At 35.2% G+C, this 27,429-nt stretch overlaps 1 protein-coding gene and 1 pseudogene across 2 annotated transcripts; both read right to left on the bottom strand.

Annotated features, from left to right (window-relative positions):
• Positions 1–10,562: 10,562 nt before the first annotated feature.
• LOC149542201 (uncharacterized) lies at positions 10,563–11,880 on the bottom strand. Of its 2 annotated transcripts, none has more exons than XM_089797218.1 (2): positions 11,478–11,880; positions 10,563–11,173 (listed from the first exon to the last, which is right to left on the bottom strand). In XM_089797218.1, the coding sequence occupies exons 1-2, from the start codon at positions 11,878–11,880 to the stop codon at positions 10,968–10,970; spliced, it is 609 nt and encodes a 202-aa protein (XP_089653344.1). In that variant the 3' UTR covers positions 10,563–10,967. The 2 variants fall into 2 exon arrangements, with proteins under 2 accessions (XP_089653344.1, XP_089653345.1); XM_089797219.1 differs by having other exon boundaries at positions 10,563–11,300.
• Positions 11,738–13,609, bottom strand: LOC149542202 (aspartic proteinase PCS1 pseudogene; annotated as a pseudogene).
• Between the last annotated feature and the right edge of the window lie 13,820 nt (positions 13,610–27,429).

Raw genomic sequence — 27,429 nt, forward strand, 5'->3', positions numbered from 1 at the left:
GGCAAGCCACCAATCCCACCTCCCTCCTCCTCCCTTTCTTTCTGTAGGTGGCTCTAGTTTCTTTTATTAAAAAAAGATGAAACAAAAAATTAAAAATTGTTTGGTGGGCAGGGGCCATCCCTGCTCCCACCCCTATCCTCCCTCCTCCCTTTTTTTATTGGTTGTCATAGCAACAACTACCAAGGTAGTAATTGTCATAGCAGCAGCTCCAAGGCAGTGACTGCCACTAGCAGTCAAGCCACTAGTTATAAATTTATTTAAGTTTTATTTAATATTAATAATATTATTATTAGTAATTATTAATTATTATTATTATTAAATTATATATATTATATATTATATATTATTTTATTATTAAATAAATTATTATTATTATTAATTTAATAATAGATAGTAAGATTTTAATAATAATATTTAATTATAAGGTTGTTATAAATATAATTAATTAAAATTCTAATTAATTTATTATTACAATATAATTGTGAGGATTGGATAATTCTAATTTGGAAAAAATATTTTTTTGTAAACTTGGGTCTTACTTGATGAATTTTATATGAAAATAATTTCTATTATTTTGGGAAATTGATCAGTCATCTTTTGATTATTCATAGACCTTAGTAGTCTTCAAACTTTGGAAATGAAAAAAATGAGCCTTGGATTGTAATCATAAACTCTATAAACTATAATACTTTGAAATGATGAAAATTGTAACCTATTTGTTTATTGAATCTTGTGTTTTGACAATGAACTAAACTATGAATCAATGTGTAAACTACTTTTTATGATTTATTAAGTGTTGAGACTTGTGTGGACTCGGAAACACTAGCAAATTGACACTAAAGGAATTTTATGATTCAAAAACCTTAGTAATTATAATACTTTGATAAAACAAAAATCTGAAACCTGATTGAGATTGAAAACTCTATAAACAATAATACTTGGAAAAGAAAATTGAAACCCTAGTTGTTATTTAATCTTTTTGTTTTGAAAACGAGAATGAAAACTTGAAAACTTTTAGTGAAAATTGAACTGTTGTGTTTTCAAAACCTAATGAGTTATGGAAGTTTCATTGTTTTGTAATTTATATGATGTGTGGTTTACTATGGTGGGTTTTGGGTTTGACTTAGCTTCGATCAAATCAAGTTGTTTACTAGAGGCTTGGGGAGTTTTGTTCTGTGATGATGATTATGTATATAATATTTTATACCTAACCATCGCAATTTTTCACATGTTGTCTATGATGAGTTTTGATCATTGTTTGTTAATGCTTCCAATTGCTTGTATGGAATCGAGGTGGATGATGTGTCTTTTTTTATATAACCTTTGAGTCTTCAATCAGTTATCGTTGGATTGCTTCCCAATTTCTTGTATAGTACTGAGGTGATTATGAGCTATTATTTTTTAGGTGATGTCATATGATGTCATAGTTTTGTATATGTGTACTTAATTTTGGATCAGTCTTGTTAGGATGATTGTATTGGTGAAATCTATGATTTTGGTCAGTGATGTTTTAGTACTTTCTAGTTTCTTGTTTAAGAACTGATGTGTGGTTTATGGTCGTATGAGACCTTCTACTTTTGTTGAGCTTAGGGTAGGTTATATGTATGACATGTTGGGGAGTAGCTTGCAATGGAGGCCAAAGCCCTAAAGAGGCTACCTAGGTAACCCATTGTAGGTTATTTTAATAAGTGATAACATTTCATTAAATGGGTTGAAATAATTTAATAAGATAAGATGCCACATAAAGTCACTAGGGGTCCAAAGTCTTAAGGGGCTATTAGGGTAACCTTAGAGTTGACCTGTTAGTATGCCTTGTCTATACGAAAAGATATTGATGTTGCATAGAGACACTAGGGGGCCAGAGTCCATAGTGGTTGTCATGGTAACCTTAGAGTTGGCTCATGCAATGACACTTGCCCACTTACATAGTAGATTTACTATGTGTCATTGTTGCCTCTGGGATTAGTTGATACTTGTGTCTTGACACCCTTTCAAATAGTTTTCTTTTAGGTGTTTCCTTGACCTAGATGTTGGTTTTGACTAGTGTTTTGATACATGTACATGGGACATGATTTTATCTCCTCAATATGGTGGGAGTGGGCCATTTAGGTTACATGAGGTCAGGTGGTAGTGCATTTTTCTTATACCATTGAATCTGACTGTTGGATGACATTGTTGGATGTGCTTGTGCAGATGTTCCTTTCTATCTGATCTTATATTTATGTTGGATGGTTATATTCTATTGTACTATATTTGTTTATCAGAGATCTCCTTGAGATGTTGTATATTATCTATGTTGTATATTGTTTGAGCTTTTCATACCCTATGACTTATACAGTGGATGATTATGCATTCTATTTATACCAAGTGACATCCTATAATTTTATATTATTTAAATGAATTTTTACTTGTAATTATTCCATGATGTGGATTTGTTATGTATTGGATTTAGTATTAATAAAAAATTAAATGTGATTCAATGTCATGGGACCCTTAAGAGATGTAATTTGTTTATGATGGTTGTATGTATGTGAGTTGTTGCTTCTGCTATTTCATCTCTTGTTATTATTGTTTCTGCTATATTACCTGTTGTTTATTATCTTTAAAAAATAATGTTTGACAAACTCAGTGAAACTTTAGGTTAATTTCTTTTGATTTCCTTGGTAGGGCATTACAATGAGCATGGGTATGTAGGGTAGGCCATGGAGGGGCTTCTTTTGTAACTTGGGTGACTATTTCCCAGGTTGGCATGAAGAAGTTTCTAAGTAAGTGATAACTAAAGAAATAAATTGTGTAATAAAATTAGGATAATAAAATGTGAAGTCTTACAGCTTAATTCTGAGGAAACATAGTGATGACATCTAAGGGAGTACCTTGAGATTGTTTTCACACTCATGTGATGGCATCCAAGGGAGTACCTTGAGACTATTTCCTCACTAGATTTAGCTTGGGAGCACTAGGTGTATTACTCTCCACTACAACCCCTACATAGTGACGCATAGAGTGTTTGACCAGGACCATATCCATGTGCATTGTTTCAAGATCTTGGTTATAGTCTTCTTTATTCTTTGGTGTGAGTGTTAGCCATGAACCTTTTTTTTATATGTGTTTTTGGTTAGATCATTATCCCCATCAGCACAATCGGAGTGGACCTGCAAGTTTCACATGGTTGGGAGGCATAGCTACCTATGCCACTATTGGGGACCGGTGTATAGAGATAGTCTATTTTTCTAGTTGCAACCAATGCTTGATGTTTGTTATATTTGGGATTTCAGAATATGTTTCCTTGTGATTTATGCTTTCATTGGAATTCTTGGATATCATGTTTAGATGATGTTAATTTACTTAATGCATTCCTTATTTATGATTTTTAGCATATGATTAGGCGATGTAATTTGTTTCATTGGAGTATCTATTGCTTTAATGGTTTAATAGCATGATAGATTTCCTTGAGTTCTTATGATTTTGTTACATTTTAGTAGTGACATCCTCATAAGATAGCTCCGACTATCTAGTTGGCAGTTTGGGACGTTATGCATGGGGGATGGCTAGCACCTTCGAGGTCTCAATTATAGTTGGGAGGAATTGTGCAAGAGTTTAATTATGTTCGTTCATTATGGTGTTTCTTTGTGTACATTTCCTTTACTACTATGTTTCAGATGGTTAGATGCTTTTCTATTATGCCTTTCTTGTGTTCGAGTGTTCAAGCTTTAACTTGTAGATCCGGTACTCCCTAGTGTGGAGGAATTAGTTTCCTTATCTTGTCATCTTTTGTTTTCCTTGCTTGTTATTGTGTTTCCTCGCATGAGAGTTTGTTGTTTTGCAAGGAGGCTTCCATTTCTTCGTGTGGTTTCTTGAACTTCCTTGTGTGAGCCTTGACATCAGTGCAATGATTTTGGCAGCTGGGCCAAGCATTTCTTCATGCAAGAAGGTAGTTCCCCATGTGGCATGGCACACTTCCTTGCACGAGACTTTTGATTGTGTTTTCTCATTTGAAAAATAGGGAACATCTCTGCTATTGTTCAAAGAATGCAATTTACTGTTTTGAGTACCCTTTAGGATTGCTTGTATCTCTAGACTTTGGCAGATCAGTGATTTTATGTTGTGATCTTTGTGATCCTTGTATGTTGATTGGTGTGTATCCGTACTTGTTAAAAAAAAAATCTTGGCTTTTATTTATCCTTGTTCCAAGGATCTCCAGATAGAGCATTACATTACGGATCTCCTCTCTTCAAAATCTCAATTTGATCTCCTTATTTGATATCTATGTTTTGTCCTTCACTATTCTAGTTGCACTGTCTGAACTTACTTTTAGACTTAGCCTTCCTTCACTCTTTACTTAGTTGATTCGCTCCTTTATTTCGCTTCTATTTGCATATACACTTCTCTATATGATTCTCTTTCTTGGTTAGAAGCAAAAAGTTAGGTTTCGAAACCGCAAAAGTCCACGGATTGAAATCTTACTCCTTTAGAAATGGGCACCCATTTTTTTAAAAATGGGTCTCGTATTAGGCTTGATACAAATTTTAAAAACTGGGTACCCCTTTTTCTTTTTCTTTTAAATGAGTGCCCATTTTCAAAAAAATATAAAAATTTGAAATTTGTAAACCCAGTGCCCATTTTCAAGTAATTTAAAGTTTTTTTTTGGAGGCATTTAAAATGCTTTTTTAAATGTCAATTTTAGTTTTTAAAAATGGGTGCCCATTTTTTGAATTTTAAATAACAGGCATTTGTTTCTTAAAAAATGATGCCGGATTTTTTTCTCTTGCCTTGGTTTTTGGTTTGGGTTAGGCTTGGTGGGACAAACCCTATGCCCTGACCTCTCAAGATTTGGCTAAGGCATTAAAATACAAAATTTGGGTCTTTCGTAATTTTAGAGGCTCTTCCCGATCAATTTTTTTGACGAAATGAAAACCCATTAGAGCTCTCAATCTTATGGTTCCAAAAATGTAAATATTATAGTGTTATAATTTATTTTTCTATTTTTGCATTTTTTAATCAAAGGTGGTACCTAAACATAAAATAATGATGTTCACTAAAACTTTAATAACTTTTTAATTTTAATGGTTTTTCTTAAATTAATTTATACTTCATCAGTCTATATACAAATCTTTTAAAGTTGAAAAAAAAATTATTAAAGAAATTAAAATTTTGATCAAATTATGGTGTCTATACATGAGAAGTTTTAAAAATTATCTTAATAGCTAATTAAAAATTAATAAAAAATAAATTACATAATTAAAAATTAAGGAAAAATATTCTCATCAATATTTGATGTGTTAGGCAACTTCCTATAAAATTATTTACAAAAATGCAATAATTTGTGTCAAACTATTATGTTTGTACACGAGTGTGGTAAAGTCCTCAAACAAGCATTTTGAAAAAGTGGTTTTTAAATATGCATACCAAAAAATATTTCTATCATATGGGTATACAAATAAATTACATATTCAAAAAGTAGACTCTAAACACTACAAATTGTATTATTGATTTTTTCTAACATTGAATCTCTAAGTGCTTCAAATTTTGACATCAATTGATAAGAAATTCAAAAAATAAGAAAAACACTTCCACTTTTTGCCCAAAAGTGAGACCATTCTTCTTGCACTTACCCTCATACTATTTTTTATCCTAATTCCTCCCCTTCTTCAATAGATAAGTCTCAAAGGTTCTAGATTAGGATTAATGATCCATATTTCATCCTTTCACCATTTCTCATTCTGATTTTTTGATTGGCTACTCTGCTTGCTTGGGAATTAATACCATTTGACAAAACACATAATTCTCTCCTTAATTGTCTCTTTGATATTTAAATATTGTGTAGAGGTTGGCTAAAATGATTTACATAAGTATTTGTGCAATTACAAGCTCATATGTCAATACTGGTTTACTTGACCTACTTGAATGTTCAGACCCTCGATCATAACTAACATTCATGTTGTCACTTAGCTTCTACAAACTTAATATATTTTGTCACTCGACAATAACTAACTTCCATATTTCTCGGTCTCAACTGATTTACTCAACTTGTATGCCTACTTGGCCTTAATTAGGGTACTCGACAACCTTTGACTTGCTTGGCATGTGTTGACAAAAAAATACATCCTATGTAGCTCGACCTTCTCTAGATGACTCTGTCATAGTGATGATTGTCCTTGACGCTTTTTTGGAAATAACTAAGTGTTAAACACTAATAGACAACTTAGGCTTAGAGATCAACAATGAGGCCCTTTGGGTTCAATCAACAAGTTTAAAAGGCAAGATATAATTAAGAAGATAGTCCAAATATATAGTTACTCATAGGGCTTTTCCAATTGCAAAGGAAATATTAAAATTACATCAAGTATTATGTCAGCTTGCCTGGTTTAATTTAAAAAAGGTGTCCTTGATATCTAATTGGTTTACCACCTTTCTCTTGTACTAAAGCTTTCCTTTCCTTTTCTTAGATAGTCTAATGCACATAAAACTTACCACTTCACTCTCCATATTGTAGTGCCTGCCCCTAGATCGCATTTCTATTATCATTGTCAAATTCTTTTAGGTTGATTTTATGCTTTGATTAGCTTTAGAGATACTAGATTTGTAATATTATGATATTATTTCATGACTTTGATTACAAATGTATCATTTATTGTTGCTTAGTTGATTTCATTCATGTGTCGTTAATGATGTCTTAATGATTCCTAATTATTAAATGTGACTCAACGTAAAGGAACTCTCAAGGAATTGAAATTGTATCTATATTTGCATATGTGTATTTGATGTGTATGTTCATATTGCTTCCGCATTAATGTTATCTTGATGTTGTTTAAACTTTAAAATTAAAAAAAAATAGTTCAGTAAACATTGTAACATTTTAGGTTTAATTCTCTTGGGTTCCCGAGCAGGGCATTACATATGGTATCAGAGCAGTGGCAACTTCAGAGGGCAGATGAGTTTCATGACTTGAGACAGGGTACTAAGACTATGGTGGAGTATGAGCATAAGTTCTTCGAGCTTATGTCTTATGCAGGAGTTAGTGATAGCTCACCATTGATGGTCCAACATTTCATTAGAGGACTTAATGCTAACATCATTGGGGGTGTTAAGGTTTTCCAACCTAAAACCCTTAAGGATTCTATATTGCGAGCTACTTTGGTTGAGGTGAGTGTGACTTTAGGCCAAGGTGGCCTACCAGGTGTTCAAGCTAGAGGGGCACTTTATTTAGGAGCATTGAGGGATAATCGGTCTCAAGGGGCTGAAAGTTCTAGAAATTCTCCTAACTTCTCTAAAGGTAATCAGGAGAAGCTGGGAAGAAAGTTCTTCCATGGTAACAGTGGTGGTTCACAGTCAGGGAACTATCGCAACTGGAAGCGTAGTATGCGCAATAGGTTGGATCGAGTTCCTCGAGCTCTCAGTGAGGATGCTAGTGTTAGTAGTTGTGATCAGTCGCGTGCACCTGGAGCTCAGGGAGGCTTTAGTGGAGATTGCTACTTTTGTGGACAATATGGTCATAGAGCTATCAATTTCCCCGATCGTGGACCTTAGTTTTGTATTGATTCATGTTTCTTTGTAATGGGCTTCCAGGAGTAAGCCTAATTCTAGGGGGGGTAGATGTAGTGCCTGCCCCTAGATCGCATTTCTGTTATCATTGTCAAATTCTTTTAGGTTGATTTTATGCTTTGATTAGCTTTAGAGATACTAGATTTGTAATATTATGATATTATTTCATGACTTTGATTACAAATGTATCAGTTATTGTTGCTTAGTTGATTTCATTCATGTGTCGTTAATGATGTCTTAATGATTCCTAATTATTAAATGTGACTCAACGTAAAGGAACTCTCAAGGAATTGAAACTGTATCTATATTTGCATATGTGTATTTGATGTGTATGTTCATATTGCTTCCGCATTAATGTTATCTTGATGTTGTTTAAACTTTAAAATTAAAAAAAAATAGTTCAGTAAACATTGTAACATGTTAGGTTTAATTCTCTTGGGTTCCCGAGTGGGGCGTTACATATAATAATGCATCTCTATCAATACAACATAATCATCATTAAAGACATCATGTTAACCTTTTTATGAAAGAAACCACATTTACTAACTAGGAATCATCAAAACATCATTAACGTCATGAATGAAATTAACTAAGCAATAATAACTGATACATTTGTAATCAAAGACATGATAAAATATCATAATATTGTAAATCCAATATCTCTAAACTAATCAATGCACAAAATCAACCTAAAAGAATTTGACAATGATAACAGAAATGCGAACTAGGGGCAGGCACTACATCCACCCCCACTAGAATTAGGCTTACTCCTGGAAGCCCATTACAAAGAAACATGAATCAACACAAAACTAAGGCATTATGTGCGCCATCACTTGAGCAATTAGTAAACTTGCAACTTATTTAAATGACAAACTTATATTGACATCAAACTTGAAACGAAACTGTTGAACAACAAACTTTGAAATGATACAAATTTTGAACATGGAACTAGAAAACTTATAAAACTTTTCGGATCATTTCTTTATGTTCGTAAGTTATGACCCTATGGTTATGATGGATTCTTAGATGTTGTTGTTGTATGTGGGTGTTGTAGGAGAGATGACTTCTAGTTCTAGATCCATTGCTAGGGGTTGTAGCGCAGGTCATTGTAGAAGTCGTGGGAGAGTTAGTCACCGTATGCCTTCCTTGGTCCATTCAGGGGACCCTATTCAGGAAGAGGCTAGAGAGGATGATAGTGTTAAGCATCATGCTGAGACAGAAGGACCGATCACTAGAGAATTGGTCAAGGAGATCCTACCACGCCTACCTTTGCAAGATAGAGTTCATAATTCAGAGCATGGAGATAGAGATAGGTCCATGAGTCCTAGAGGGAGGAACCTAGAGAGCATAAGGCGGTCTAGCTAGTCCATCCAGATGAAGGACCTATTACGGGTCAAGATCAAACCTTTTAATGGAGAAGGTACTGGATATGATGCTGAGAATTGGTTGATTGCTCTAGATAGATGTTTTTCCATGCAAGACTTTGACTCTAATGTCAAAGCAAGATATGCCATCACCCATTTAGAGCTCTTTGCAGCGATTTGGTGGAATATGGAGGAGAAGAAACTTGGGATAAATATGCAGACTGTCACATGGGAGTTGTTCCTCGAACACTTCCATGAGCGATTTCTATCAGAGCAGTGGCAACTTCAGAGGGCAGATGAGTTTCATGACTTGAGACAGGGTACTAAGACTGTGGTGGAGTATGAGCGTAAGTTCTTCGAGCTTATGTCTTATGCAGGAGTTAGTGATAGCTCACCATTGATGGTCCAACATTTCATTAGAGGACTTAATGCTAACATCATTGGGGGTGTTAAGGTTTTCCAACCTAAAACCCTTAAGGATGCTATATTGCGAGCTACTTTGGTTGAGGTGAGTGTGACTTTAGGCCAAGGTGGCCTACCAGGTGTTTAGGCTAGAGGGGCACTTTATTTAGGAGCATTGAGGGATAATCGGTCTCAAGGGGCTGAAAGTTCTAGAAATTCTCCTAACTTCTCTAAAGGTAATCAGGAGAATCTGGGAAGAAAGTTCTTCCATGGTAACAGTGGTGGTTCACAGTCAGGGAACTATCGCAACTGGAAGTGTAGTATGCGCAATAGGTTGGATCGAGTTCCTCGTGCACCTGGAGCTCAGGGAGGCTTTAGTGGAGATTGCTACTTTTGTGGACAATATGGTCATAGAGCTATCAATTGCCTCGATCGTGGACCTTAGTTTTGTGTTGATTCATGTTTCTTTGTAATGGGCTTCCAGGAGTAAGCCTAATTCTAGGGGGGGTGGATGTAGTGCCTGCCCCTAGATCGCATTTTTGTTATCATTGTCAAATTCTTTTAGGTTGATTTTATGCTTTGATTAGCTTTAGAGATACTAGATTTGTAATATTATGATATTATTTCATGACTTTGATTACAAATGTATCAGTTATTGTTGCTTAGTTGATTTCATTCATGTGTCGTTAATGATGTCTTAATGATTCCTAATTATTAAATGTAACTCAACGTAAAGGAACTCTCAAGGAATTGAAACTGTATCTATATTTGCATATGTGTATTTGATGTGTATGTTCATATTGCTTCCGCATTAATGTTATCTTGATGTTGTTTAAACTTTAAAATTAAAAAAAAACAGTTCAGTAAACATTGTAACATGTTAGGTTTAATTCTCTTGGGTTCCCGAGCGGGGCGTTACACATATTTTTTCTCTCACTATCTATTTTCTCATTTCCTTAAGGTTTTATTCTAAATGTATGTGCAAACTATCTTGTACAAATGAATGAATCCTAACATTGAACTATGGATGTCAAAAGTTAACTCCTAATCCATTGATTAAACTACTAAACGACATGCCTCTCATTGGGAACTATAATAGATTTCTCTAAATCCCCTAAATCATCCATTCTATATTAACCATGAATATGCTTATAGTATATGTTGTGGTTCTACTACCACTCCAATAAGATTTGAAATTCCATTATTTTGATAATTTATATTAATTAAAATATTCAAGTAAAAGGAGATATCTAATTCATATAAGATCAACAAAATTAATATATTTAAATATCTATTCTCCATCAACAATATGCTCTGGAGTGATAAATATATCAATAATCTCAAGTACCACTACTCAACTAAATATCAAACGAACAGTATTGACACCAATAACAAATCAATTGGATTGAGCAACAAATTATCAATAATAGAAGAATCTGATCTCTAATTTGGGCTCCTCCTTCTTGAAGGTTTGGTCTATTTGCCACTCTTTAAATTTACTCGGATCATATATGAAATCTAATTATGTCTTCTTGTTGGCACTCAGCTTTCCCATTCACTGCTATTTATGTTCTCTTAGCATTAAACCTCATTAAACAAGTATGCATAAAAAGCACATTGTTTTCTTAACTTAGTAATTCGTTGGGGTAAACAAACTTGTTATTTTCCACAAATCCGTGAAATGCCATGAATAGCCTCTTCAAAAGGTGAGGTATAATTCGGGCCCTCATCATAATGCGTGCAGGTACAATAGTTAAATCTGACTCTCTGGTAATTGTCATCGTGTTCCATAAAACAAAGCAAACGATGGATGCTATGGCTTTCAAGTACAAAAATTTCCATGTTGTTCCTCGTGGCATTATTATCTACACGAGATGAAGTTATCTCTGTCAGTATATAATTATATTCAATCTATAGGAAACATTTTATTATTCTGCTTGAGCGGCATATAAAGATTAATCAAGCAGTTGGCAGTCTCGTGAAAATAAATCCCTGTTGCAGAATCAATAAATATGTAAGATACCATATAACGATTCTGGGTGCCTATATAGTATTACATTTAAATGGTTCACAAATAACGTCTATATTTTTCACAAAATAATATCTATCTGCATTCAATGTCCAGGCTGTCTTAGATAATACTAATAGATGTGGCATTTAATCACCCACCTGGAGGAAAACCCAATAAAAAAATGTACTGAAAAAATAATAATCTCTGGAGGAGGAGATAAGATGAGAACGAGACCAGTGAATCCACGGTCCATGGGGCCGCAGTACGTCTGCACCACTGATGCTGTCTGCAGAAGAACACCATAAAACTCGAAGAAAGAAGGTATTTTGAGTCAATTGGCTTGAAAAGAAGATATTTTGAATAAATGGGCATCACAGAAATGATGTCTGCAGCTGCTCCACTGGAAAAACACACACCATAAAACTCGAAGAAAGAATGATTTTTGAATAAATTGGCAGTACAAGAAGATATTTTGAATAAATTGGCAGGACAAGAAGGTTTTTTGAATTGATTGGCATCACAAGAAGGCATTTTGAATTGATTGGCATCAGAAGAAGGCATTTTGAATTGATTGGCATCACAAGAAGCTTTTTTTGAATCAATTGGCGTCGCATTGTGCTCGCCCAAATCCGATCCTGGAATTCTGAAGATCGTACTCGATCCACAAATTCTGCTGGTGATGATTCCCAATAATGTTGGCCTCCACGGGAACCAAATCAGAATTCCCAAATGTGAAGCAGTAAACTACCCGACCTTCCTGACCGGCGGCGCCGGTGGCGTTGGGGACGCGATAAAGCAGCTGCGGGCTCTGCAACGTAAGCTGAGCAGACTCGAACAGAAGAGTGACCGGCGTGACCTGCGGAACCCGTGACGCACCAGCCGGAAAATCGTAGCAGAGGTCCAGAGCGCCCTGGTAAAACACATTTCCGGCCATCGGACTAATACTCCGGCGGTTCTGCTGCACAAAAGCTTCCCGGAGCGGCGTATAGGCGGCGCCCAGAAGAAGGGTGAACTGGGTGCCCGAATCGATCATGGTCTGACCGGCGCCCGTGTGGTCAGGCAAGAAGACCGATTTGGGAATAGCCAAAAGCTTGTCACCCACCTTGATGCCTTCCAATTTGACCGTGTAGGCTGCCCGGTTAAAGTAGGGCAGGGGCAGAGAAATGTTGATGAGCCCCGTATATTGCAGTGAGTTCCCGAACGGAGAATCCCCGAATAGAAGAACACCAGCGGCGGCGGGAGAAGCTGCAATACAATAAGAGAATTTATGCGTGAAATTAAGCTGCGAAATCAAAGATAGCGCCCCCTTGTTAAGCCCCATGAGACCAGGGGTTTCCGCCATGGGGGCCGAAACCGAGCAGCCGAAAACAAAGCCCGGGATTTTCAGGGCCGGAAAAGTGATGAAATCGGCGGCGAGAGTTCCCTCGTTGTCGGAGCCGTCAACGTAGGAGTAGATATAATGGCACAGCTGCTTCTCGTCGCAGTTTGCCGGGACCGGAAAATCTGCCGTCTTCTCTGTGCAGACTGAAGAGTTGCAGGGGATTGAAATGTAGGATGATGAGAGAGATGGGTTGAAGGGGGAACCGGCTGCTCCCGGTAGGCAGCTCAGCCACGACAGCTCACTGCCGGTGTCCACCACCATTTTTTGCCTCTGCGGCGGATTTCCCACCGTTACTTCCGTCATCAGAGTAACATCGTTGTAGCTGAATGCGGCTCTGGTTACGGCGGTGGTGGCGGCGCTGGCGGCGCTGCTGGCGGCGGCGGCTTTGTTTGGGTGTTTGATGAGGAACGAGCGGGGATTCGAAGTGGGTACTGAGAAAAGAGGCAGTTTGATTCCAGATTGTTCATCTGAATTCAATAGAAATGCTTGGGTAATATTCAACATATTGGATTCAGCAGATTCCGCCATGAATACTAAAAATGTGATGTAGATGAAGAAAAAGATCGACATTAAAGCTGCTTCACCCATTGCCACCCTCATAATTTAACCACAAGACAAAAAAGGAACTTTATATGCAGTAAAATAAAACTTTCTCGCTACTTAGCAAAAAGTTTAGAGACACACAGCAAGGGAACGATCTGGACTTTGCTATTTTTCATGTCTTTCAACATGCAAAGCGCACAAATTTATATTATGAAATGCGAGGACTTTAAACATGCAAGTAAACGGCGCATGTTTTTATATTGGTCGGCAACGCTGTCCACTAATTTAGGCAACTTTTGTCGACTTCCGTAACGGTGAGGAGAAGGTTAGGGATCTCTTGAAGTTAATTACGAGGAGTTGTAACGTAATTACTTGTATTCCCGTAATGTTCTTTGCGTAACACAAGAGGCCTCCGGTTCTGACGGAACGGAGTGTATATGTGGGGAGGTAAAGGATGGGAATGTATAATTGGCGTGTGATTTTGGGTTGATCCCTTTACGCGTCATGGCATTTAAGGGGCCGAGCTTTTTATTTCGTCGTGGCTCACAGATTTCGGTGTGGAGATAATTATGGCAGTTGGCAAAAGAGAAGAACCACGTAATTGATGAAAACTTACCTTTGTTTTTTCTTCTTTCGGTTTATTTTCCTAAGGTTTATCTCGCACGCCAAGGAAAAGTAGAAATGGACACATGGAATAATACATATTTTTGATAAATTGTGAGTCTGTCTTGAATTTGAACCAAAATAAATGGAATTTTTTGATAAACCCAACATGGGTTAATCCAAAAAGCTTTGAAATCCAAAATTAATGGGTGAAAAGTGAGAAAAAGATGAATTCCAAATAACACTTTGATGAAATTTTAGGTGGAGCCAAGATGGATGAATCAACATTGCTGACACAAATTAGTTTTCCATCAAAAATCAAATTTGAAAAAAGTATGGATCAAGATAGGTGTTACAGAACCAAGAAAATGACAATATTATGGAATGTAGGCAGTTCAACATTCCACACATCCACTACAATCGTGCTGGAGGAAGAGACAAAAGAGTATATAGAAGAAACTTACAGATGGGTGACACAAGATATGTTGGACAGTTGGGTAGAAGAAGATGATCACGTGAGCACCCCCTATTCTATTTTAATTTATGAATTTCATTACTGACCTCCCCCCAATTTTTCGCCAATTCCCCTTTTTAAAGAATGTTTCCCAATTCATAGCCAAACCATTAAGGTGAGATGAGGTAAGTCTTTCAATATATATACTTTTATATTTCATTGATTCAAAAACGGTTGAAAGAATCAGAATCTCTGATCCATGTGGCAATCAGAATGCCAATTTATTCAGCAAGGAAAGTTGGGTTATGACATCCTCCCTCCCTTAGGAGACGCATTGTCCCAATGCAGATAAGTAAGACAACACAAACATATTCGTAGAAATTTAAGAAATCTAATTAATAGGACTAGAATCTAACTTTCATTACTCACAGTAATGCATGCAACCACATTCAATTATATCAAAATATTGACTTTCTTCTCTAATAAGGTCAACTTTTCATTCCCTTAAAGGAAATCTACATTTCGTTTGAATGCATTCTAATAAATTCTACACATATTCTCATGGGAATAGTCTTTTCAAGACAATATTAACACATCTATTACATAAACACATGTATAAGAATTCATTTCAAGATCATTTTCTACATGTGGGTGTGTGAATTCCATTACCATTCTATAGTTTTACTGTAACGCCTCGCTCGGGAACCCAAGAGAATTAAACCTAACATGTTACAATGTTTACTGAACTATTTTTTTTTTTTTTTGAAGTTTAAACAACATCAAGATAACATTAATGCGGAAGCAATAAGAACATACACATCAAATACACATATGCAAGTATAGATACAGTTTCAATTCCTCAAGAGTTCCTTTACGTTGAGTCACATTTAATAATTTTAAATTAATTAGTTTAAGTTCCAAGTACAATGTCTCAAGATCATAAAGGAATAACAGATACATAATCGCATAAGCAAATGCATAAGTATAAACAATACAACGAAAGTACATCCACTAAATAACATCCACTGCACATGTCGTAGGGTATGTGAAAATAGATACTGTACAACAGAATATATGATAGCATATATACATCATCTGAAAAGAAGTCTGTAAGATAAGAAATAAGAATGATAAAGATACATCTTCTGCAACGAACATCCAACAGCTGGCAATGTGAAGGGGAACCCAAATGGTGAGAAGGCACTACCTCCCAACCGTGTGGTTACCTAGTCAGGCTTCCACTCCCACCGTGCAGGGAAGATAATGAATGATCCACATACGGCTAATCAAACATGAAACATTCCTAGGCAAGGTACCCCTAATAGCCAAAACTACCTCAAAGGTAACACATGCTACTCAAGAAGATAAAATAATCCAAAAGTAAGAACACTCAATCCAATACCGACACCACATAACCAAACATCATACACAAACCAAGTATAAACCAAATACCAAGGTCATAAGACAAAGTCAACAAAAGATAATCACCTTAAGTCAAAAGCCACATGTCAAAAGTACAACATCCATGAATCACCAATCATCATCAATGAAAGTAAATAACCATAATAAACACATCCGACAATAGATACACCATATCCAACAATAAGTACACCACCAGAGATACACAAAATCTACAGAGGAGACTCAGGCTACATACTAGGGAGTGTCATCACATGGCTGCTTGAGTTACCTTGGACTGATCTTTTAATAGACCCCGGACCCTCAAGCGTTGAGTTACCCTGGACTGGTTACTATGAACCCCGGACCCTCAACATCACACATATGGAAACTAGAAAGCCCTCTCAAGAAGACGAGGCACTCATCTCATTCCCATCCTTAGTCTATACAAGCACTAGAGGCATGGGTAGATCAAATATCTCTAACTTATCTTTTTAGTGTGTTTACCCCCCATAAATTTTACTTACTAGATTATCACTTATAACATAACTTGCATTAGGTTACCCTGGTACTAACCACTTTGGGTCTTGGACCCCTATGCAAGCCACTCCCAAGTCACGTACCTAGACAACCTCTCCTAAGCACATAAATCCACAGTTGTGTCCCATACCACAACACCCATAAAGATCAAACTCGGTTCCTTAACAAGCAACCTAATAACAAGATGGTTCTCCCACCCAAGTAGACATAATTGTACCACCAAACAAATCTCATAAACATAATTTCAATTTAAATCACAAGACATATCATGACATCCAGCCATGTAGATGGTATTAAAGAAATCTCACCAAGCCTCTGGTGTACATCTTAGACTGGTCAACATCTAACCGACTCCAAAAAATCCCAAAACACAGACATCACAAACAAATAGTACAGTTCATGGTCTAGGCTGGGTTTGAAAATACACAATTGAATTACAAGTAAAATTTTAATTTACGTTTTAATGTACATGTTAAGTATAGAATATTCTCAGTTTATACCATCCAATAACCCATTTATTAATTCAATTCAAATGTATGAAGTTACCCTAATAATTAAAGTCAATCTCGTAAAAGAATAATCTAAGGGTAGTAATAAAAATAACCATTAATAATTTTAAATAAAATAATTAAAATTTTATTAAAATCGATATTATTTATTTATTTATTTTTATTTTTTTAACAACAATGATTAAATTTACAATCTCATTAACAACTTCCTTTGTTAATAAATCTTAATTAAATCATATTCATTTAATTTTATATATAAATATAAAACTTTATTAATACAATATCATTTAATTAATTATAAAAAAAAAAACTTGATTGATTAATAAATTCTATTAATAAATTATAATATTAAAAACAATTATAAATAATTATTAAACTTTTAAATGAATTAACTTTAATCTATTAAAAAAAAAATTAAAAAAAATAAATTGGTAACATTTAGAGCCCACCGGCTATAATAAAGGCCACGGCCTTTGCGTCACAGTACCTGCTGTCGCAGGGCCTGCGACAGTCGGGTACAGAGTACCCTGCCGTTGCAGTACCTGCGACGCAGTGTACTGGTCACAGAGCCGCGACAGGAGGGGGGGTACGGGGTAATTCCCTCCCCCTCCTTTTTCATTAATTTTTTTTTTAAAAATTTCTTTTTTTTTTTTTTATATATATAATCCACTCCTTATTGAAACAATTAAACTCAGATTCCCATCTCCAATAAATTCCTAAAAAAATTATTTATATTTAATTTTATAAAAAAAGAAATCATTTTTTTAGAAAATTCCCCTTCTATGATCTCATATATATATATATATATATATATATATAAAGATTGAAATTTTAGTCTAATAGGAAAATAAGTTGAACCCATCGGATTTTCAGTTTAGGATTTTCATTTCCAAAAAAAAAAAAAACCCTTCCAAATTTTAATTTCTTAATTTCTTCTTTTGATGCAAAGAATAGATCTCGATTTAACACTAATTCCTTTCAATTGTAGAACGAGGTTATCTAAATAGTTTTTTTTTTTTTTTTCAATCTCGATTCTCAGAAGAAATCAAATCACAAAAGATTCAGAAGAAGGGTAGCAAGATTCATTCAATAAAATTTGAGAAAGCAATTTCCAACAAGCACGAAGAAGACAAAGATCCGAAAGTGTTTCTAGAATGGTTCACAAACCTTACCTTGATCTGATGCTAACAATCTGGTGAAACACTTGCTAATTCGAACCCTTCCAAGCTTCCAAAGATTTCTTTGTTCCCCTTTCCAAAAGTGTGTTCCCTCAAACCTGTGTGTGTCCTCCAATCTGTGTCCCCAATAATGACCCGAAAACCCTCTAATATAGAATCTAATTACCCTTTAGGGTTTCTATCTCCACAACTCTAAAATAATAATTACTTTATTTAATTAATTCATTCGTGCACAATTAATTCGCTTTTAATTAAAATATTATTTTACTTTTTCCTTCATGCACTTTAAGTGAACTGTTATATTTGATAACCATTTTTGAGTCATCGATCAGTTATATTTGGTTCATCGTGTAGATCCCGACTAGCAGGTGACTACGACTCCCTCCCTTAACCACATCAAACACGTCAGACAGAAAGATAAAATAAACACGCGAACCATACACATGCAAGTATGGGGTAAGTATCGTAAAAATCATAAGTCTAATATCAAATGCGTACATATAATAATGCATCTCTATCAATACAACATAATCATCATTGAAGACATCATGTTAACATTTTTATGAAAGAAACCACATTTACTAACTAGGATCATCAAAATACCATTAACGACACATGAATGAAATCAACTAAGCAATAATAACCGATGCATTTGTAATTCAAGACATGAAATAATATCATAATATTGTAAATCCAATATCTCTAAACTAATCAATGCATAAAATCAACCTAAAAGAATTTGACAATGATAACAAAAATGCGAACTAGGGGCAGGCACTACATACACCCCCCCTAGAATTAGGCTTACTCCTAGAAGCCCATTACTAAGAGACATGAATCAAACTTAGAAAACTCAAAACTAAGGTCCATGATCGGGGCAATTGGTCGCTCTATGACCAGATTGTCCACAAAAGTAGCAATCTCCACTAAAGCCTCCCTGAGCTCCAGGTGCACGCGACTAATCACAACTACCAACACTAGCATCCTCACTGAGAGCTCGAGGAACTCGATCCAACCTATTGCACATACTACGCTTCCAGTTGCGATAGTTCCCTGACTGTGAACCACCACTATTACCATGGAAGAACTTTCTTCCCGACTTCTCCTGATTACCTTTAGAGAAGTTAGGAGAATTTCTAGAACTTCCAGCCCCTTGAGACTGGTTATCCCTCAATGCTCCTGAATAAAGTGCCCCTCTAGCCTGAACACCTGGTAGGCCACCTTGGCCTGAAGTCACACTCACCTCAACCAAAGTAGCTCGCAATATAGCATCCTTAAGGGTTTTAGGTTGGAAAACCTTAACACCCCCAATGATGTTAGCATTAAGTCCTCTAATGAAATGTTGGACCATCAATGGTGAGCTATCACTAACTCTCGCATAAGACATAAGCTCGAAGAAATTACGCTCATACTCCACCATAGTCTTGGTACCCTATCTCAAGTCATGAAACTCATCTGCCCTCTGAAGTTGCCACTGCTCTAATAGAAATCGCTCATGGAAGTGTTCAAGGAACAACTCTCATGTGACAGTCTGCATATTTATCCCAAGTTTCTTCTCCTCCATATTCCACCAAATCACTGCAAAGAGCTCTAAGTGGGTGATGGCATATCTTGCTTTGACGTTGGAGTCAAAGTCTTGCATGGAAAAACATCTATCTAGAGCAATCAACTAATTCTCAACATCATATCCAGTACCTTCTCCATTAAAAGGTTTGATCTTGACCCGTAATAGGTCCTTCATCTGGATGGACTGACTAGACCGCCTGTTGCTCTCTAGGATCCTCCCTCTAGGACTCATGGACCTATCTCTATCTCCATGCTCTGAATGATGAGCTCTATCCTGCAAAGGTAGGCGTGCTAGGATCTCCTTGACCAAGTCTCTAGTGACTGGTCCTTCTGTCTTAGCGTGTTGCTTAACACTATCATCCTCTCTAGCCTCTTCCTGAATAGGGTCCCCTGAATGGACCAAGGAAGGAATACGGTGACTAACTCTCCCATGACTTCTACCACGTCCCGAGCTATGACCCCTAGCAATGGATCTAGAACCAGAAGTCATCTCTCCTACAACACCCAAACACAACAACGACATCTAAGAATCCATCATAACCATAGGGTCATAACTTACCGACATAAAGCAATAATCCAAAAAAATTTATAAGTTTTCTAGTCCATGTTCAGAATTTGTATCATTTCAGAGTTTAATGTTCAACTTTTTGGTTTCAAGTTTGATGTCAATATAAGTTTGTCGTTTAAATAAGTTGCAAGTTTACTAATTGCTCAAGTGATGGCGCACATAATGCCCAGAGTTCCCAATGTTGAAACTCAGGCTCTGATACCAGATGTAACGCCCCGCTCAGGAACCCAAGAGAAATAAACCTAACATCAAATGCGTACATATAATAATGCATCTCTATCAATACAACATAATCATCATTGAAGACATCATGTTAACATTTTTATGAAAGAAACCACATTTACTAACTAGGATCATCAAAATACCATTAACAACACATGAATGAAATCAACTAAGCAATAATAACCGATGCATTTGTAATTCAAGACATGAAATAATATCATAATATTGTAAATCCAATATCTCTAAACTAATCAATGCATAAAATCAACCTAAAAGAATTTGACAATGATAACAGAAATGCGAACTAGGGGCAGGCACTACATTTACAAGGTTATACTACCTCTCTCTGACAATATTCCCCCTTTCTAATGATGTGTCATTCCCTTTGTTGCATTACAGGAACAACACCAAATGTCGATACATCATATATCATAAATCTATTGATTTTCCATAAAATACTTTCTTATCAGAATGATTCTCAAAATTAAGTAACATATTACCTTAAAATCACATGATATCACACACTTACTTGTGCTTACTCACCATACCTTGGCATCACCTATGGATTTGACCTTGCTAGTAGGTACTTCATATCCACATCCTACCATACTTATACACATGCACTCACAATACCTTTAGCTCATCCATAATGTCAATAGCTAAAGAAGATAATTTTTGAGTTATAATTGTCAAGAGTCAATATTTTCTTTTAACTCATCTTTAATTAAACCTTGATCATGAGTAACAAAAATAATCAACCATACATACCATCTACATGCGGTGCTCACTAAGAGAGTAAGTGTCCACATCAATAAGTCAATGTCCATGAAACATAATCAAGTAATGTAATCATGATACATCTAATTCATCATCATTTAAATCATCATGAAATACAAAGATATCCGCACATAAAATCATCAATGTACTCATCAACATTTGATCATCATAATGCTTACATATGCTTGTAGAAGTTGACATACAATGTAATTACATCATAATGTATCATATGGCTCAATTAACAATATATATCCAACCAATATGATAAGTAAAATGGATGATAAAAAGGCCACGCAGTCAATTGTATCAAGTGATTTTGAGAAAATCAAATCAAATCCCAATGGAATATATTGACTAAGGTCTAAGTCGAATACATAATGACCAAGTCTATGTCGAACAAAACATCAACTAGAGTCAAAACAAGCAATGCAAGATGACCAAATCATCGATTTAATGTTCATTGACTAGGTTGACTAAATAAAATGGGTCAACAACTTCATAAAGTAGAACTCACATACATGGTGGATCATCACATATACATAACACCCATGTAATATATATTCTCAAATATAGATAAAAGAAGGATCCATACATACCCTTTTCCATTCTCATAGCAAGTTTGTGTTTCCCTACACTTGCCACATAGGCAAAAATTCAAGTTAGGTCAAGGTTTGAAGTAAACTACCCATAGTTGAATGAATAAGTAGATAAAATATATTCCAATTAATTATGAAACTTCACTCTAGTTTCCAATTACATGTTGAAATGATAGATACTTTAATAGTAACATTTCATAAACCAATTATCAACCAAATTGTTGAATACAACATATCATCACATGAATATGGCATTAAATGAATATACTTAAGAAGTTAACCAACATGTCAAACTTTATTGCATCGTATGTAAGAACCATATCCTACTAAGAAATTTCCATATTATCAATTGCAAGAATACATAAAAATAATCAAGCAAACCCCTAGTTTAAATAGTCAACAAATATTTCATTCATTGTGCTCAAAGGTTAGCAAATAATTATCCATTTAAGAAGGTAACACATGAAATTATCTAGGGATGCTGACCTACACATCATCCATCCATCAAAATGCATGATTTAATAAGTACATGTAGCATAATTTAAAGCATCATACCTCAATGGGCATCATAGAAAATGTCGACCTACACATTAGACATGGAACAATAAGCACATTATACAAGTGCAATTCCATATACCATATGATCAACACCATTAAGTAAATCATCTAGGTATGCTCACCAATTACCTGCAAGGATCAGTAAATCCAATCTTTATCAATTTAGTGATCTTAGGCCCTCAAGCCCATCTCGTCACCACAGTGTGCTTAATCAACATATAAACACAAGTTGTGATGTATGACTTGCATGCCATTCAATCATCACATAAAATATGGTTGAGGTGCTTTGCTGCCCAACCATGAAGCCTTATACTTCCTTGGGATTCTACCTAACTTGTAGAATACCCAACCCTATAATGCCCAAATATTACCAATAAGCATTTCCTTGGGATCCTACCTAACTCATAGAATTACCCAACCTAGAAATGCCCTAGTAATACAAAAGGTACTTTCTTGGGATCCCACCTAACATATAGAATTCCCAACTATGGAATGCCCATACAGTACCAAAGACAGGAGGTATCTAGTGCAACCATGAAACATACTACTTCCCACAAATGTCCAAGTAGCCATAATAATGGATGTGGCAGGGAGATAAAACATGTGCAAGCATTTCAAATAAACATATCCACATAGCTTTGGCCAAAGCACTTTTGTATTGCCAATATTTCATTGGAAGGTAGAGTGGAAAATGAAAGAATCACTTCTGCCCTTCCTTGTTTGTCCACATTCGGCACCCACACTGAAAGGTAAACTTTCCAAAATAAAACAAAAATGCAAAAAGAAGAATGACATGTTCTTCACAATCTACTCCCTCATACATCCTATCATTGCTCCACAATGAACATCATAGATTACATCATTTTCAAATCACTGGACTAGCACCATCAAAAATACACACACCCTAGCCACCTCAAGATCAAAGAAGTCTTGAAAATAAGATTCATAATTCTCAAGTCAAAGTCCAAAAAAGAGGTACAAAACCAAAAATAAAAGTGAACAAAAGTCCCACTAAATAGGTCACAAAATTGGTGGCTTGGTGGTCACAAAGAACATAAAATTTCAAGCTAGTCCTTCATCACATCCAAGTTCATGAAACTAAACATAATAAAATGAAAACCCATTTCACATAAACCATAGTGACTCTCACTAGTCACCAAGATGGAGTAGATGTTTAATGACACCTTGCTTCCAAGGGCCATTAAGAACATAACCAAACTTCACATGCATCACATGCAATTAATCTTGATAATCAAATATTTCTAAATGCATAATAGAACATGCAATACTTTTGCAAATGAAATCCTTATTCTTCCTACTTATCATACTAGGTTACTCAATGAACCTCATGAATCTTGCATAAAATAAGAATAAATTCTTGCACCACATGTGCATCACATTTCATTTACACAATAAAAGGACATTTTCATTGCTATCACAAGACAAAGCTTCATTTGGTAGGCATTCATAGCCTAGTACAAAAGTCAACCATCATTTGACTATCTCAATAGTTAACAAAATGTTACACTCTTCTTGCATCACACTTGGAAGAAACAAATACTTTAGATATAATTTAGAGATATGCATATTATATCACCACATAATTTGAATAAAAATATAATCATAACCATAAGAGATAGGATGATTACCAATCATTCCATAAAATTTTTATTTGACAATCTTTAAAGGAATGCAATTTCAACTCAAAATCATGACATGCATAAGGAGCATCATATTCTTCTATGCAAAAAAATAACCACAACCTAGACACAACATGCAACCCATGTCATCAACTCATACAACATAAAATAAACTAGTTGACTTATAGTTGTGTGTCTAGCATAGTGAACTCAAGGCCAAAGTGTGGAACCAAGAGCTTTGATACCATATGTAAAGATTGTCCCTGGAAAACTAATGTCACATCAACAATCTCCATAAGATGCAAAGAGTTCAACGAGAGTCAAAGTATTTTGAATATTGAAATTCAACATTAGTTGATTAATTATCATTAACTTTAACAAAAATGATACATATACATATATGTTCAAATCTAAATGAAACTATAATTTTTTTACCAGATTACTGGTACTATATACCATATATCAGATGGTCTAACCATGACGACCAAGTTGAAATGAGCTCTAGAACCTGTCTAAGAACAAAAGGGGTGAGAATATTGTAGGAGTGCTTTACCACCCTACCACGAAGCTATTAAGATTCCCCAAAATCTTTCTTGACATGAAAGATACCCAGCCTAGCAACGAGAAAGTCTAACGAGGTAATACCAAGAGAAGTAATGGAATGGTGTGTAGTAAGTACAAAAATGTCATCTCTCTATAATAAATGAACTCATTTTCTTTTGAATGAAATTCCTAGTATATCCTCATATCTTGAGCTCATCTCATAAGATATCATTACACAAAGTGCATATTTAATTGTCAAGAGGATTGTCATTACTAAACAAATTGTCTATTAACTTTCCATTCGAAATTTATATCAAAACTTAACATATCAATCATGAAATGCTTTACAATATCTTCTAGTAGTATTCCCTCTACAACTAAGCACATGCATTCATCAAACAATAATTTTCTTATAATTGTAGTGACAATATTTTTGAGAAAACATCAAAGCAAAAATTTATGGTGTGTGTGGGTGTCCATACTCAACACACTTCATGCAATGATGAACATACTAGTTTACTTTAGTTTTAAAACATGAAGTACCAACATAGATAAGGATTCAAAAATTTCATTAATAGAGTAACACCATTCATGAAATCTCTCTCTCTCTCTCTCTCTCTCTCACACACACACACACACACACACACACACACACACATTCAGGAGTGAGTGAAAAAGCACAATCTTGTCAAATGCATATGTTCAATAACAACAACTATTCACTCATTACTACATGAAATACTGAGGTAACCTCACTAATCTAGCAATATTAAATACAGAGTTCACATCTCCAACAACATCTTAAATGTAGAGTTTATTTTTACATCACTCATAGCTCTTTACTAAGTCTTTATAGTTCAATATTATTTCAATTCAAAGCCTAATGTCTCTATAAGAATACATTCCCAAAATACCAATTCATCACTAGTGAATCATTTTGACCAATAGTGAACACTCATCTTAGTTTTAACATCTTAGCCTATTAACATCTCTATTTTATTTGGACATTCCAATTCCAAAACATGTTGTTTAGTCAGTGTACATTTAAAGTACTATACAATCCAAATTTTCAAGAATAAGGTTTCACAATATGTCTCAGTTGAATCTTTCTCTTTCTTTCACCCCACACACAGGTCAATTGTCATGCAACTTTAAGAATTTATGACCATAACCAATGAAAAAAGAAAAGGACTTCATTTAGTTGAAAGCTCAAATTTATACAATGAATTCAGCAATAGAGTGTGGAACACAACTATCTAATTGAGAAAGATGGAGCAAAACTAGTATAATGAGGCACAACATGAGCCTTAATTATTTATCATAGTCAAATCCTCAATATAATTTTATTTTTCATAGACATTTGAGTTGCTAGAAGGAAACAAGTATTGTGATTTCACATTAGTTAAGAAAATATTTAACATAATCCTATTTGTCCTGAGTCTAGGATTAGTGGGGATTGGAATGCAATTAGCACGATATGTTTTACATTTTGAATGATTCCACAATAAATTTCTATGCAAATAGAGAGGAAGAATGGTGTCTTGGTTAACAGTTTAACTTCACCATAGTTATACATAACTATAAAATCAAGTAGCCAGTTCCTCAAAATGATGGAAAACATAGCATACATGCTTCAGTTTAAAAAGGGTTAAAATTTAATTCATTCTTTCACAATGCAAGCATAATACAAGATTTGGCAAGAAACACTCTTTGACAATCCTTTGGTAAAAGACTAAAGAAAGAGACTGATCCATCTACTTTGAAAACTACCTAAGATGGATAGTAAGGAACCTGTTTGAGTTCGATGTGGCTGAGAGGCATCCTTCATCAAAACTTTGCGAGACCATATTTCATTTGGCCAAGAGAGTTTTCCATTTCTACAAGCTTTCCCCATTTCTTTACATATTAACACAAGGTCAAAATAAGCCATGGATTTGACCTTCTGAAACAAGCATTCTTGAATTTCAATAGATTGGGTCAATCCAAAGAGAATGACAAGTTGGATGGCCAAAAGATGGAATTATTTGATAAACCCAACATGGGTCAATGCAAATTTTTTTGAAATCCAATATTAATGGGTGAAAAGTGAGACAAAGATGAATTCCAAACAAAACTTTGATGAAATTTTAGGTGGAGCCAAGATGGATGAATCAACATTGCTGACCCAAATTAATTTTCCATCAAAAATTGAATTTGAAAAAAAAATTGGATCGAGACAAGCGTTACAGAACCAAGAAAATGACAATGATATGGAATGTGGGGAGTTCAAAATTCCCCACATCCACTATAGTCATGCTAGAGGAAGAGACAAAAGAGTATTCATGGTCCTTAGCCTTGTCAGACCTACACAAATGTTGAGCTAAAGCTAAGCTATATAGAAGAACCTTATAAAGGTGCGACAGAAGATAAGCTAGAAGGTTGGGTAGAAGAAGATGATCATGTGAGCATCCCCTATTCTATTTTAATTTATGAATTTCATAACTGACCCCCGCCCCCCCCCCCCCCCCCCCCCCCTATTTTTTGCCAATTCCCCTTTTTAAAGAATGTTTCCCAATTCATAGAAAAAGTAAGTTTTCCAATACACACACACACACACACTTTTATATTTCATTAATTCAAAAATGGTTGCAAGAATCAGAATCCTTGATCCACGTGGCAATTAGAATGCCAATTTATTCTGCAAGGAAAGTTGGGTTATGACACAACTTATCATTATTTTACTTATTTTATAATATTTTAATGGTAATTTCTAAATTGAATCAGTTAAAATGATACATATGAATAAATTAAATTATTTATTTTGATTTTCATTTATTTTAAGAATAAGAATGTCAAAAAAGATTAGCAGAACCTTCTACTACACCATGCTCACAAGCTCCCTGTCACTACTCTCCTAGTGGTGGCGATGATGGTTGGCAATGCCGCTCAACTTCTCCACCTCACCATGACTCTGGCTAGTCCCCAACTCCTTTAGCTCCTGCTCTTGTTGCTCCTCCTGGTTTTAGTAGCTCCAAATGGCCTTTCCACCTAAATC

Source organism: Cupressus sempervirens, chromosome 8 (assembly GCF_028749045.1).
Source record: "Cupressus sempervirens isolate cs-2001-9-10 chromosome 8, ASM2874904v1, whole genome shotgun sequence".
Lineage (NCBI taxonomy): Eukaryota > Viridiplantae > Streptophyta > Pinopsida > Cupressales > Cupressaceae > Cupressus > Cupressus sempervirens.